At 45.2% G+C, this 15,338-nt stretch overlaps 1 protein-coding gene across 1 annotated transcript in view; it reads left to right on the forward strand.

Moving 5' to 3' along the window:
• ELOA (elongin A) overlaps window positions 1-14,868 on the forward strand; it is a 16,436-nt gene extending 1,568 nt beyond the window's left edge. The window contains exons 2-11 of the mRNA XM_040229593.1: window positions 4,389-4,445; window positions 5,433-5,539; window positions 6,430-7,615; window positions 7,959-8,073; window positions 9,001-9,156; window positions 9,250-9,347; window positions 10,174-10,354; window positions 10,650-10,761; window positions 11,321-11,502; window positions 12,420-14,868. Of these exons, the coding sequence (XP_040085527.1) occupies window positions 4,389-4,445; window positions 5,433-5,539; window positions 6,430-7,615; window positions 7,959-8,073; window positions 9,001-9,156; window positions 9,250-9,347; window positions 10,174-10,354; window positions 10,650-10,761; window positions 11,321-11,502; window positions 12,420-12,481 (2,256 nt within the window). The 3' untranslated portion in view covers window positions 12,482-14,868. The remainder of the gene's footprint in view (window positions 1-4,388; window positions 4,446-5,432; window positions 5,540-6,429; window positions 7,616-7,958; window positions 8,074-9,000; window positions 9,157-9,249; window positions 9,348-10,173; window positions 10,355-10,649; window positions 10,762-11,320; window positions 11,503-12,419) is intronic.
• Window positions 14,869-15,338: the final 470 nt, after the last annotated feature.

Genomic DNA, 15,338 nt, shown 5'->3' on the forward strand with positions numbered 1-15,338 from the left:
TGTGCCGGGCCCGGGCGCCCGCGGGCTGCGGCGGGGCCGGGGCGCGCTCCGCGCGGACGCCGCGTGCCGGCGGGGCTCGCCGAGTCCTCCCCCGGGCGTCCCGGGCCAGCTGTTTTCCTGTCGGGAGAGCTCCCCGCCCGGAGTTAACTCCTGCCCGCTCAGCTACTCCCCCTGCGCGATCCGTCCCCTGATTTCTTCCCGTCTTTTTGATGTTTGTTGGGGAGAAGGGGGTAGGCAGGGGGGTGGTTCTCTGCCCGCGCCTGAGGGAACCTAGGCTCGGTGTGTGGTCCTGCGTCCTTAAGACGTTTTTTAATTCTTTCCGCCTTGATAATTAGAACGTGGATTCTTTTTTTTTTTTTTGCTTTCTCAGTAAATCTCTTTCAAAGCAAAAATAAACCTCATGTCACCCTGACTAAAAACTTAGGTTGTAATTGGAAGAAGGGGGGAGAAACGGGGTTAGAAGTTGCCGCTAGATTTTCCTTTTCCTTCTGGCATGGCTGGAAAGGTAAGGGCTACCGTTTCTGGCAGCTGCGATTAATGGGCAACCATTTTTAATTGTGCTCGGCTAGTTTTGTTCCCCCTCCTTAACTGTTTTCATAAGTTAAATGCATGTTTTGGGGGGGGTTTTTTCCTCCGATTTTTCTTCCATTCAGCTTCTCAGTGTCTGGGAGAGGGTCCGGTGGATGTTAGTTTTGTTTTGTTTGTTTATTTGTTTGTTTTTTATTGAAATACAGTGATTAAAAACACTCAAGGTGTTTGACATTTCTGTCACCATTATAGCTGCTGTGTACAGTCCTTAAGAGTTGGATCTGTAAATCCCAGAGTGCCTTTTAAAGAGGAAATAATCCAGGGAGTCATTAGAAAATGGTGAGGAGATTGGAGTTCTAATTTGTTTGCTAGCCATGGACATTAGGGGGGTGGGGGGAGGGATGTTCCTTGCTAAGCCAGTTTCCTCACCTGCTTCTTCTAGGGCAGCACCAAAAGGCGGAAGTGCTCAGTAGATGTTAATCTCCACTCTTTACAGTTTTTCTTGATGGGTCCCTTTCTCTTCACCTTGTTCTCGGTCTGTCATAGGTGAGGTTTTTTTCTGTTTCTAAAGGCTGTATCTCATTATCAGACGACTTGCTTCTCATGCATACCTAGCTCAAAGATCCACTTCTTCAGGACGACATTTGAGCTTTAAGTCTGTGAAAACTGAAATGCTTTCACTTGTTTTGTGTTATATTTTCTATCCTGGCTTCAGTACCTAGTGGACAGGCATATTTACAAGTTTCTTTTTACAATAACCCTTTGTGGGCTTCTAATCAGTGGTCATTATTTCTGAGTACTAGCTTGTTTTCCCAGACACTGTAAGTTTGCTACTGACTTTAAAACCTTAAAACATTATGTAAATCCTCTTATCTCCCCAGTTTCCATTGGGTTTTAAAAAAAGAAAGAAAAAAGCACCATTTAGTATCTATAGCCATTTCCCCACTAGAACTTGAATTTTGAAGTAGCTTTTCTAGTTGTTGATGTGCATGAAATTTCAAAGTAAAAAAAGGTCTGTTTGACTTCTCAATCTATTCCAACTAGGAGTGATTGTGAGTATCTGGGCACAGACAGTCACCCTAAACTTCTGACTTTGCATTATGAAGATCATTTTTGCAAAGGGCACAATAGTTGGCATTCACAAATGAGCTAATGCAGAGGGAAAACTGCAAGCTGGCACCCCGGCCTTCTCAACCTTCTGTTAACCCAGCAAGCTCCCACAGGTTGTTCTTGAAATTGCAAGATGATTATATAGCAGTATTGAAATTTGAAACTAAATCTTGATTTCAAACCATTATTAGCCAAAGGGTTGATCCTACACCTCTGTGGATGGATTTTCCAGTGTTAAACATGTTTAACTATAACCCTGTTTTCACTTTAAGCCCATGTATAATCTAGCTTACTTGGGGGAAAATGTATCAGGCAAACCAGGGTCACTTGGTTCCTACTATTTAAGTGGAAACAGTTTTCATTGCTGGTCAAGTTACTTGTCACGTGTTATCATTTGAACATGGAAATTACCAGGAACACAGTTTGAAGGCAAGTGGAGAACAAGGGGTCAACACTATGAACATCTTTAGCTCTTTGGGATGAAGTGGTGTGCAAAGGACAACTGAGATTCTTAAGCATGGACTGTGCAAATGTTTCCCGTTTCTCAATGACTTGTTATCACTTCTTGCAAACTACAACTGGTCCCTCAGTTTGCTAACAGCAAGTTTCCATCTACCTGAGGATGCTCAGAGAGCTTTACCTTTTTAAAGCTTTGTTCTTCTTTGAACCTCATTGAGAATAGAGAGGCTCTGAAGCCGTGTTTCTCTTGGCTCCGGCTAAATTGGTTTGAATATCTCCAGGGTTTTAGTTTTGTCTGCTTTTAAGTCGCCCTTTCTAACCCAAAATGAAGCAGAAAGACAGGATTTACACTTTGAGTTAGTGCTAGGCTTTAAGATGAACACCTTCCGTGACTTCTAGCCCTATTCTTACATGTGGCCTTTATAGCGGTCCTGGTAGTGACCTTCTTTCCTCTGCAGACTCTAAACTATCTGACACTGTAACACTAAGGAGGGACTCTTCTGCTTTATGTCACGTGTGCTAAGAGGAACATTTTCTTTTCCTCTCTTCTGAGGACAGTGTTTTTTTTTAAATGTGGCTTTGTAGTATTAAGTTGGCCAAAGGGGTTTTTCTGTAACATTTTACCAACCCAATGCCTGCTGTGTTAAACACACTTGATTGACTTGCTTGTTAGGCAAGTTACCTTAATCTCACTGAGCTCAATTTCAATATTTGTAAAATGGGGAACATAAAATCCATTTAATAGAGTTGGTTAACGAGAATGAAATGAGCTAACGGGTGTAAGAACTTAACGTAGTAGCCAATGGACAATAAATAGTATTCAATATATAAATGCCTTCCAGAGAATGGTGTTAGAGGAGACAGTCTGTTTTTGATCTTTTCAGATATTCTAAATGTTCTTTTTTAAGAAAAGGATTTGGCAGGAATCTTTGCACCCATCACTTGGGTGACAAGAAATACACATATGCTTTGTCCTGAGTTGGATGGTGGTGGTGATTGAATTGGAAGCAGAGCATAGTTTTCCGTAGATAGACTACTTGGCTTCTCAGTTGTTCCCAGTCAAACAAGATGATCACATGTGATCCAGTGGCTCTGCCTAGCGACTGTGTTCAGTAATTATTGAAGTAGAATGACCAGAAAAACATACTTGCTACTCCACCTGGTAGCAATATGGCATACTAATTATAGCCTGGGCCACACATGTAAAAAGAACAGATCCTGTTATCAGATATTTAAATATAAAGGCAGTCATAGTTAATCTATTTTGAACAACCTGTACTTTTTTGGCACTCCTTGAATGTAAATTTATATATTCATAAACCTTTCCTAGAGAATGACATAGCAGTCATGACTTTGGGTAGAAATGGAGCAAGTAGGAACTGGCTGAGAATATCTGGTAGAAGATTAAGGGTAGCTGTTTAACGAATGGTCAGTTGATGAATGAAATGATTAATAAGCGTTTATTGAGCTTGTATAGCATTCCAGCCCCTAGGGCTATAGACATGGTTTGAATCCTCACAACCTGTGAATAAGTAGAGACAGGATTCAGTTCTGTTTTGCAGATGAAGTAGCTGAGGCTCAGAGAGGTTAGTGACTTGCACAAGATCACCCCGCAAGAAAGTGGCAGGGGCACATTGAAACCTGTCTGTGACTGAGACTCTATCTATAAACAGCTCTGCTGTCCTGATTTTTATCAAGTTCAAGAGACTATACTATAGAAAGGAAATGTGGCCAAACCCAGATTGCTTCTCCAGTCTATCCAGACATTTTCATTCACCATTTGCAATGCAAAGCTCCTATTCTAGCAACTTGAAATTGGTCTTGGCCACCCACTTAACATCAAAAAGCAAACAAAAACCCCAATTCTGTTAAACAACACTTTCTCTGGAAATGTGATTCCCTTTTCCTGTAGAGACCTCTTCTCCTTTTTACTTTCCACCATGAGTAATCTCCTACATTCGGCACCTTTCTCAGAAATTCTAACTGGGGCAGAACGGTAGTTGTTGATGACTTATATTAGAACTGATAAGTCTTCCCTTGGTGTCGCATAGTGGTTGAAAGCACAGAATCTAAAGCCACAGACCTGAGTGAATCTTGCCCTACATGCATCCTGGGACAAGTAACTTAACTCTATTGAGTCTGTTTTCGCTCTTGTAAGTAGGATAATAACCATACTTAATACTGTATAACACAGAGTAAGCACTTTGCCATTAGATATTATTCTTTAATATTTGTTCAGGGAATGATTATGATTTTATAGAAATTAATGTGTATTTAATTTCTCTCTGCAGCTATTGAAATATTTGAAGAAACTCTCTGCCCTGCCCATTACTGTAGACATTCTTGCGGTAAGAGCTGTGTAATTTTGGATATTATACAACTGTATCCCATCCCCTTTGCAATTGGAGAGATTATACAGTAAGGTTAAGACCATGGGCTCTAGAAGTGAAGGAAACCAGACACAAGGTCACATATTGTGTGGTGTTATTTATATGAAATGTCTAGAGTAGGCAAATCCACAGACAGAAAGTAGATTAGTGATTACCAGGGGTGGGAGGAACTGGGTTTCTTTTTAGGGTGATGAAACTGTTCTAAAGTATTAATTCAAGGAGTTCCTTGGTGGGTCAGTGGTTAGAACTCTGTGCTTCCACTGCCACGGGCCTGGGCTCAATCCTTGGTTTGGGGAATTTAGTTTCCACAAGTTGCACAGTGTGGCCAAAAAAAAGTATTAACTCAGACACTGGATGCAGTATTCTTAGGTCAGGATCTGACACCTGCCATAATCACTCTTGTTATTATTTTTAAAGTTCTAGAGGTGTTTTATGTCTTATAAACCATGGGCTTGATTTTTTTTTTTTTACTGTATTTATTTTTGCTGTGCTGGGTCTTTATTGCTGTGCGCAGGCTTTTTTAGTTGCCACGAGCAGGCTTCTCATCACAGTGGCTTTTCTTGTGGAGCACAGACTCTAGGGTGAGTGGGCTTCAGGAGTTGGGACACATGGGCTAAGTCACCCCGAGGCATGTGGAATCTTTGGGACCAGGAATTGAACCTGTGTCCCCTGCACCAGCAGGCAGATTCTTAACCACTGGATGGACTACCAGGGCAGTCCCTCCAGAAGTGTTTTAATTTAGTGTTTTCCTCTTCTGAATTTGGTATGCTTTGTTACTGTGTGTCATTAGAGGTTCTGCGCATTGACACAAACTAACTTTGTACTGAGACTTGTATGTTTTTGGAATGAAGTATTGGTTTGTTGGAATGTAGGAGGCTTTGTTTCTTTAGAAAATTATGAGCCTAGTTCCACAACCTTCTAAGGATTCCTTTGTCAACTTTGTAGGAGACTGGAGTTGGGAAAACGGTGAACAGCTTGCGAAAACACGAGCACGTCGGAAACTTTGCCAGGGACCTAGTGGCCCAGTGGAAGAAGCTGGTTCCTGTAGAACGGTAGGAAAAGTTCTTTTATTCCTTCTCTGCCTGCTTATTTAAAATGTTTATTCTGCCTCAGCTATAAAAAATAAGCCATGATCATTAAAGAATACTATCAAATATTTAAAAAGTAGAAGAATAAATTTCTCTTTTTGGTACTGCCGCTGGGGCCTCCCTGGTGGCTCAGATGGTAAAGGGTCTGCCTGCAATGCGAGAGACCCAGGTTCGATTCCTGGGTCGGGAAGATCCCCTGGAGAAGGAGATGGCAACCCACTCCAGCACTCTTGCCTGGAAAATCCCATGGACAGAGGAGCCTGGTAGGCTACAGTCCATGGGGTCGCAAAGAGTCGGACTCAACTGAGCAACTCCACTTTCACTTTCATGGCTTATGGGCTCTCAGTTCCCTGACCAGGAATTGAACCTTGGGCCACAGTAGTGAAAGCCCAGAATCCTCACCACTAGGCCACCAGGGAACTCAAAGGAATAAAAATTTCTAAATTGTACCTTCCAGAGATCAGCATTATTGACATTTTGCAATGTTTCTTTCTAAGCTGGTCTTAAAAGTAATTTTTATACAGTTGTGAATAAACTGACGTAAATTACTGCCCCTTTTTAATGTAACAAATTCAGTATTTCCCTGTGTTGAAAAGCTTTTTAAGCATTTTTACGTACATAAGGTACTTGATCTTCTTTGTAGCCTGCAGTTAAAGTCATCTTCCATTTATGGAATATTTGAGTTTTCCCAGTTTTAAAACCTAGTTGAATATCTTTGAGCAGAACCTTCTTCCCAAGCCCATGTTTCTAACTATGTAAACTCTTCATCTGTTTTGTGAGTTCAGGTTCTGTGACTTTGTCCTATGAACAAGGATTACCCTGAACTTTTTCTCTGTTTTTTCCTTTTGTTTTAGAACCACAGAGCCTGAGGAACAGAACTTTGAGAAGAGCAGTTCTCGGAAGCGCCCCAGGGATGCCCTGAGGGAGGAGGCAGAGATAGAGGGGGACTACCCGGAAAGCTGGAAAGCCTCCAGCAGCCAGTCGTACAGTCCTGACAATAGACAGAAAAAGCACAGAAAACTCCCAGAGCTCGAGCGGCCTCACAAAGTATCTCACAGTCATGGGAGGAGAGAGGAAAGAAAGAGGCACCACAGAGCTTCTCCAGTTTACTCTTCAGACCATGAGTCTTCCGATTACGGCCATGTGCAGTCCCCTCCACCGTCCACCAGCCCTCATCACATGGCTTTGGACCATTACAGATCCCTGGAGGAGGACCATGAGCCCTTTGTTCCCCACCAGAAGCCTGGCAAAAGCCATGGTAACGCCTTTCAGGACAGACTGGGGGTCAATCAAGAACGACACCTGGGGGAAGCCCAGGGCAGAGAAAGCATGAGTCAGAGCAAGGAGCACAGGTCTTCCCATAAAGAAAAACGTCTGGCGGATGCCAAAGGAGACGAGAAGTCTTCTCTGAGCAAAGAAAAGTCGCACAAGGTCGTCTCCAAAGAGGAAAACCGGAGGCCGACCTCTGGGGACAGCACAAAGGAGAAACTGCCCTCGGGTGTCAGGAAAGAGAAGGAGAAGGAGGGCAGCGCCAAGAAGAAGGTCTTACCCCCCTTGGAGGTGGCTTCAGACAACCACCTTAAAAAGCCAAAACCTAGAGACTCCGAGAAAACCAAATCAGACAAAAACAAGCAGAGTCTAGAAAACTCAGACGTGGGCAAGGGGGCAGGAGACCTGTTGCCCAAGGCAAAAGAGAAGGTTTCTAACAACCTGAAGACTCAAGAAGGGAAAGTCAAACCTTCGCATTCAGACAGAAAGTCGGTGGCTTCCTTCCCTAAAGGTGAGGAGGCAGATACGGATGATGAATTCGAGAAGCCCACCATGTCTTTTGAGTCATACCTCAGCTATGACCAGCCCCGGAAGAAAAAGAAAAAGGTTGTAAAACCTTCAGCCATGACTCCCGGAGAAAAAGGACTTAAAAAAAATGATTCAAAAAGCAGTAGTAAAAACTTGGACTCAGTTCAGAAATTACCTAAGGTGAATGAAAACAAGCCCGAGAAGCTTCCGCCAGTTGGAGCCGACTCAGCCAAGCTGAAAAAGGTAACCCCTGCGGCCCCTTCCACCCAGAGCACCTGGGCCTGCAACCCCACTGCTGATTTGCTTGGCTGGCTTTTCCGTGACTTGCTGAATTTCAATCTGAAATAATTTCCTCCTGGCCTCTGGCCACCAGGGTCCGTAGAACCCAAGAAAAGTTTTTCTGAGGCATTCCATCGTGCTGGGCCCATCTGTGTGTCTCCTGACTTGGGTGGCATCAGGCATGGCTGCTGCCTCTCCTCCGGCTGCCTGTGAAGTTACTGCCGCGTCGGCACCGCTGGGCATCGACTGTGGGAAGGAGCTGTGCTGGTAGAAAGGGGCTCTCCAGTCACTGGTCTCTTCTCTGCAGGTCCCCAGCGATGTGTTGCCAGTATTACCTGACCTCCCATTACCTGTGATCCAGGCCAATTACCGTCCACTTCCTTCCCCTGAATTGATGTCATCCTTCCAACCAAAGCGAAAAGGTAATCTGCTTGTTTTTTTTTTTTTTTTTAAGGAAAAAGTGATTTTAAAAATTCATGATCTGACATCATGAATGGTGCATTTTGTAAGAGTGCAGGTTCTAGAGTTTGATGGCTTAGGTTTGAATCCCAGCTCTGGCCTCTACTACAAGTTATATGATCTTGGGCAATAACTTAATTTTCCTGGACTTCAGTTTCATACTCTGTAAATGGATGAAATAGTGGTGTCTGCCTATGAGGTGGATTGAAAGTGATAATGCTCGAAAAGCTCTGAGCTCTGGGTTTTTACACAGAATAAGTGTTCATTAAATTTTAGCAGCTGTGATTACTAGCAGCCTTCTGTTCTGTACATTCCACAGGGGCTTAAAAAAAGGTCTAGGTTTTTTTTTTTTTTTTTTTTTTTTTTTTTTTTAAGGTTAGTTTTAATAGCAAAAGAATTAGACGCTACATAGGTGGGTGTTCCTTTGTAAGAGGCTCAGATGGATCATGGTTCATCCACACAATGGCATCCTATGCCACTTTTTTTTTTTAAAGTGGAAAAATCTGTGTACTGAGGTGATTTCTAAAATTCAGTAAATGACAAAATGATAGTATGTTATTAAAAGGAATAAAATAAATATTAGCTTGTTTTTGCATAGACTTTCTAGAAGGACATAAGAAACTGGTGGCATTGGTTGCCTCTGAGAAAGGGAGCTGGGAGGCTGAAGAATGGGGTAGAAGGAGAGTTTTCATTGAAGAGCCAATGCCTTTTTAAAAATTTTTTTTTAATCTTTTGACGGCGGCACATAGCATGTGAGGTCTTAGTTCCCCCACTGGGGATTGAACCTGCGTCCCCTGCATTGGCAGCTCAGAGTCTTAACCACTGGACTACTAGGGAGGTCCAGCTTAGTGCCTTTTATGACTTACATTCCTGTTTTTCTTGCCTTGCAGCACTCTCCTCACCCCAGGAAGAGGAAGAAGCTGGATTCACTGGAAGAAGAATGAATTCTAAGATGCAGGTCTATTCTGGTTCCAAGTGTGCCTATCTCCCCAAAATGATGACCTTGCATGAGCAGTGCATCCGGGTGCTTAAAAACAACATTGACTGTAAGTCGCATGCTTCTCTTTTGCCCCCTGGCGTGTTGGGCCACTGGGTGACTTGACCGCTACTCAGTCCCTTTTATCCTCGATCCTCTGCAGCTATCTTTGAAGTGGGAGGCGTCCCGTATTCTGTCCTTGAACCTGTTCTGGAGAGGTGTACACCTGATCAGTTGTATCGAATAGAAGAGTACAATCACGTGAGTATCCTGCTTGGATGGCAAGAGGGCAGTTTGCTGGCTTGTGTCTGAAAAAATAGATTTGTCTCTGATTTGCCACAGTGATGGGCAAGCAGCAGTCAGAGCACTGTTCTGGGTTTGCCTATGGGCCTTTAAACAAGGAGAGTGTTAGCCCCTGCCCCTAGCATCTTAAGTAGACCTCTTAGGCTAGAATCAAGGTGGGATTAAAAGGTGGGAGTGGGGAGAGGCGGACCATTTCCCACACGTCCCTTGTGTTTTCCTAGGTTGAGAAGTCAAGGGAAAATTCTAAAAGCACAGCCCGTGGGATCCAAGGCAGGGATTGGGCTTTGTTCACCAGACACCTGAGTGTCAACACGGAAGACTGACTGAGTGTCTTCTAGAGGCAAACAGATCTATCCCCAGTCCTCCTAAGGCTGGAGACACTCATTTGATTGCGTGAGCTGTCCCTCTCTGGTTCAAAGGATCTGTGGCATCTCCCCCTCAGGCGGCCCCTGGCCATGGCGGTTCAGTGTGGTGCTGGGGGAATGCTTGGGCTGGACTTCACCTCAGCTCCTTCCCTGCACAGGAAAAGACTGATCTGAAGCTAATTTTGTGTTGTCTTCTCTCGTAGCCCCACAGCCCCCAGCAGGAGTTAGCAGTGCCTTGCACTTAATATTTTAATTCAGGGATTTGGTTTTTTCCTAGAACTATGGTGTTTTACTGTACTACTACTGTTACTGTGCAGACCAAAATATTGTTAGGAAACTGGCCACCATGGGTGATTAAAGATGGAAAAGAGGTATGTAAGAGTGCTTGCATGTAAATGACGTTCTGGTTCTGATTTTAGGTATTAATTGAAGAAACGGATCAATTATGGAAAGTTCACTGTCACCGAGACTTTAAGGATGAAAGGCCAGAAGAATATGAGTCATGGCGGGAGATGTACCTGCGGCTTCAGGATGCGCGAGAGCAGCGGCTGCGGGTCCTCACAAAGAACATCCGATCTGCACACGCCAATAAGCCCAAAGGTTAGACTGCAGGCTGGGTCTGGCAGAAGAGTGAGCCCTGTGCTCTCGTCACGTCAGGGCTGTGGTAGGCTCAGCTAAGGTAGAACCTCTGGCCCCTAGCACTCTCACATTTGCAGAAGCGGGCAGAGGGCAAGGTGTTTGTTCTGCCACTACCCATGCTACCCTACAGAGAGGTTTCCAGGGTTGGTCGATTATCCACTACCTTTGGAGGCCCTTGAAAAGCCTTAACAGCATAGATTATTAACAGTAGCATCTCAGCTCAAGAAGGCAGGTGTTAACCTCCATTTATCTACAGGCCGACAAGCAAAAATGGCCTTTGTCAACTCTGTGGCCAAGCCACCTCGTGATGTTCGAAGGAGGCAGGAGAAATTTGGAACAGGAGGAGCAGCTGTGCCTGAAAAAATCAGGTAAGATCTCTGTTCCTCTGTGGTTCTGCCTGCTCAGGGAGAGAGCCCGAAGGCAGGTCCCAGGGCAGGAATCAATTCATTTTGTCTGGTGGGGGGTGCAGCGTGAGGCCAGAGTGGGTTCTGAAGGCTGACTTTGACCCACTGGGCCCTAGCTCCCTGAGCCACAGCTTCCTTGGCTGCACTGTGGCCCGGATAATGACCCCTTGCCCCTCAGAGAGGTCAGGATTACATGGAGAACAGGGCCTGCCTCTGGGACACATTCCCTAAGGCTTTCCCTTTCTCTATTTAAACAGAAAATATATTACTGCAATGACTGTGTTATCTAAGTACGTTTGCATTTTCAAAATACAGATTTATACTGAAACAGTGAAAAGTTAGTCAAGATTATCATTCATCCTGAAAGACTACCATGTCACTTCCAAGCCATGAGCAAAATCTAGGTAGCAGGTCCACTGGTCAGAGCCATAGAACCGAGTCCGCAGCCCAGCCTGCTCCAGGCTGTTTGTGCCGAGGGTCGGTTTCTCCTGCTTTTAACTGCCAGCTTTGCTCTGTGCTCCAGGATCAAGCCAGCGCCGTACCCCACAGGAAGCAACCGGGCTTCCTCCAGCAGTGGCAGCAGCAACAGCTTTACCGCCAGCCCTGAGGAGCCGGCCTACGACGGCCCGAGCACCAGTGGCGCCCACCCAGCCCCGGTGGTCAGCAGCACTGTTTCCTATGATCCTAGGAAACCGGCCGTGAAGAGTAAGTAACTTGGGGCTCGCTCAGATGTCTCAGGACTAGTTCACGCTAGTGTTTGTGCCCCTTTGAAGTCATCGGTGCGGCCCCATCAGTGCCCCTGTATGTTAGGTGGAGCGTATGTGGTGCCTTGCCCGGGGCTGGCCTAAACATCAGCGCCTCCTTCCTCTGCCTTGTTCATATGCGTGTTGTGTGTATTGTTTAGGTTTTGAGCGTAGTGAATATTCATTTGTGCTCTGCTTGCTTGTTTTTTTTTTTTCCAGCCTAAATGTAAACTTGCTTTTCTAGGCAACATGGAGTTAACAGCTGAATGATTTTGTTGAAGTTTTATAACCTCAGTTTCCAAGTATTTATTTTTTATATCTAGTTGGATCTAGTTCATGTCTTACTAACTTTGTTACCATAGACAATCCTAAGTATTCTACAGGGGTGTCCTGACTTAAGCATTATTCTGTATTGACTTCAAGGCCTGCAGGAGCGTGGGAGCTTTGGCTGGGCTCAGGCTAACCTGTTTAGAAGCAGGCTAGTCCTTCTTAGGTGGTATTTGCATTTAGCTCATCTCAGACCTGTTGCTGCATAGGACAGGTATGAGACTGGGTGCTTTTTGCTTGTTTGGATGTTGGTGAAGCAGACTTAAATTGCAGCTCAGAATGGCCTTTAGAGTCTGGCAGGGATTTAACCCCAGTTCTGCCACTTACCGTACAGAGCCCAGCCGAGTCTCGGTGAGTTGTGAGACTTAGAGGGGGTGGTTGTCGGGGCCCTGGCGGGGGCTCGGGAAGCATTCGCTTGGGGCTGCCACTTGGATCAGTTCATCTGGTTGCGTAGAGCCAAGAGTAGCAGGCCTTGGGTTTGCCTAAACCACTGCTGTCTGGTGTCCAAACTGCCGTGGATCTGAAACAACTGCCTTGTCTCTCTTTTCACAGAAATTGCCCCAATGATGGCCAAGACGATTAAAGCTTTCAAGAACAGGTTCTCCCGACGATAAACCGAGGACTTACCTTGGAAATGAAATCTGGGGGGAGGAATACAGGATGGTGGGGGCTGGGGAATGGAACTTCCAGAGGAGACCAGAGCCTTTCACCCGGTGGAAGCTTTTGGTCCCCGAGTCCTGCGCCGTCAGCGGGCGTGCGCCCGAGCCGGTGTCCGCAGCCGCTGCCTCCTTGCCTGGCGAGTGCTTCAGAGTTCTGAAGACGTGAAGCTTCGCTCTCACCGAGGATTTTAAGGTCAATTGTACCTTTGTTGTTAATTAGCTTCTTTGTAAACTATAAGACATAGTTTTAATTAATAAATATTGCCCCCAGATTGTATTTATATTACCTCCCCCCTGCCCCCAAGTTTTCTGTTCTGTTTTGGTCCTCTCCCACACACTTAGCCTTTTATTTTTAGGGCTCTTTGTTAGAAGCCTAGCGGAAGTCTTTCTCCTGTCCCGGTTCATCTCCTGAGCGGACTCTGGTCCAGAGAGAGGACTGGGTGTCCCTGGAGTCCCTGGAGCCTGTGTGGGGCACACCGCGCTGCCGGCTGCCTGTGCTGGAAGCGGAGCCCTGGCCTGGAGACCGGCGTGTTCCGGGCGGCCCCCCTCCCTCTGGGAACCCGTCTCAGTGTCGCGCTGCATTCCTGCACAGGTGCATCTCTTCCCTACTCGTCCCAGAGTATTTATTAAGGGTCGTTCTGGAGTCTCCCCACCATTCTTTTTGCCAGGTCCCGCTGCTTTTGAGGCTTAACTTGACACAGAACCCCAGTATTTTTACAGTTTCCAGTTTCTAATCCAGAAATTTAGGCTCCCTTTTCCTCCCTTATTTTTCCCTCTCCCCACTGGCATGGGGCAAAACACAAACCCCTGGCAGGGCTTTTGTAGGCCCCCAAATACAACTTAAAAGAGTTTTTTAAAAACCAGCACTTTAATCTCTTACTCCCTGTCAATTGCTGAATGGTTTTAAAAAGTAATGCTATGTTGGAAATCGGTTTTGTTTTTGCCTTTCTTTAAGATCATGTGATTGAAAGAGCACAATTTGCTGTTTTGTAGAGAACTTTGCAGCTTGAAACTCTCTCTACCTTTTGAGTCTTTAAGCCAGAATTTGGAGGAAAGGACCAGTTTAAGGAAAGGGTCTGAGCCACAGGGGCATCCACAGGTTTGGAAGGGAGAATCTCACTTTGGAGTTGACATAGGAGGAAAGATTAGAGCTAGGAGGACAGCGTCAGTGTTCTTGGCTGTTGAAGGGCAGTGACCTAGTAGGAACCCCCTTGGTCATGACCCTGGTAGAAGTAGATACTATAAATTGGAGATGTCCATCCTTTAGAAACCTGAGAAGCAGGTTGAGGGTGTGGTTAGTGTGGCAGCCCATGGAGCTTGGCAGTTGCTAGTCCCTTTGACAAGGTCACTCAAAGCTCACAGTATGGAAACGACTGTTTTTAACCATCCTGTAGACCTCAGGCTAATTCTGAAGATTGCAGAGCAACACAGCAAGAAGTTCTGTGCGGCAAAAGCTGCATTGTTCAGTGTGCATTGCTGTGCAAGGTGCCTGAGGGACGCAAGTATTGCTGTGTCTTAATTTGCTGTGTTTTTGAACTGGGTAAAAGCATTCTTTCTCTTAATCATATGTATTACCATTCCACCAGTCCCCCGGGCCGCTCCCCAAATGTGATACTAGGAAGCCTCTTCTCTAAACCACACGAGCACCTGGGTCAGGTGCCAGACGTCTGTTGCCTGGGACAGCTTCCTCTCGGTGTCCACACCTTGAATTTGTCTCTTTACCTGTGTGTTGAAGTCTCTGCCACTGAAATGCGTTTTCCATATTTGATTCAGTTGTGTATGATTTAATTTCCTTCATTACGAGTCTTTGAGCAGTGAGGGAATAAAAGACACACCCCAACATCACTCCCCATCTTTGGATCACCCGTTTACCCAGAGCCAGATCTTCCTCCCGCCCCCTCTAAGAGTGTCTGCATCAGGGATATGACTTGGTGGGAAGAGTGAGGGAAGAGGAGAAACCGAGTTTCCAAACGACCGCCTCTCCTGGGTTGTTGAAATGGCTGCAGAGCAGACACAGGTTGATGTTGAACCTTTGGTCTCATTTGTGAAAACTTGTGCAATTCCTTTTTTCTGTGCTACACTACACACAAATCACCAAATTGCAGATTAACCCATTGTGATCCTTGGTGTAATGAACAGTTTCTTTGGGGCTTTTTCTTTCCAGGAAGTGGGAGGGAAAGGAGCAAGGTATTATCTTGCTCTTCATTTGTATTTTGGTCCCAAAATGTAAATACAATTTTCTATGTTACTTTTTTGTGGTAACTACCAAGATGAATATTTTAATTAGATAAGTTATATGAAAAGAAAGGAAAATTCCATGTCTAAATAAAAAAAAAAAACAATATCCATATTCTGTTGTCTTTCTTCCGTTCTCCCTTATTGTGTCAGAATGGTAGTCGGTCACAATGTCTGGTTCCTGGGCTGGAGGCAGAGATCTTAATCCCTGGGCCGTAAAGCATGTTGAATTTCTCTCTGTACTGTAGCACAGCTGTTCTGGGGAAGGGGGACTTCCAGCTGGGAGAACCCTATGAGCAAGGCAAGGCAACTCAGATAAAATTGAGGACTTAGTTTAAAAGCTCTTGGCTGGGCTGGGCAACTTGCATATTCAGTAACACAGCAGATACTTGTGTTGTCCCCAGTCTGTTGCTGCGTAAGACAGACACTGCCCTGCCTTCATGCAGCATCATCTAGTAGGGGAGACAGTAATGAAATAACAACACAAATAATTTTTCTTTTTTCTGGCCGCACCACATAGCTTGTAGGATCTCAGTTCCCTAGCCAGGGATTGAACCCAGCCCCTCAGCAGTTAAAA

The sequence above is a fragment of the Oryx dammah genome, unplaced genomic scaffold (assembly GCF_014754425.2).
Source record: "Oryx dammah isolate SB20612 unplaced genomic scaffold, SCBI_Odam_1.1 HiC_scaffold_27, whole genome shotgun sequence".
NCBI lineage: Eukaryota > Metazoa > Chordata > Mammalia > Artiodactyla > Bovidae > Oryx > Oryx dammah.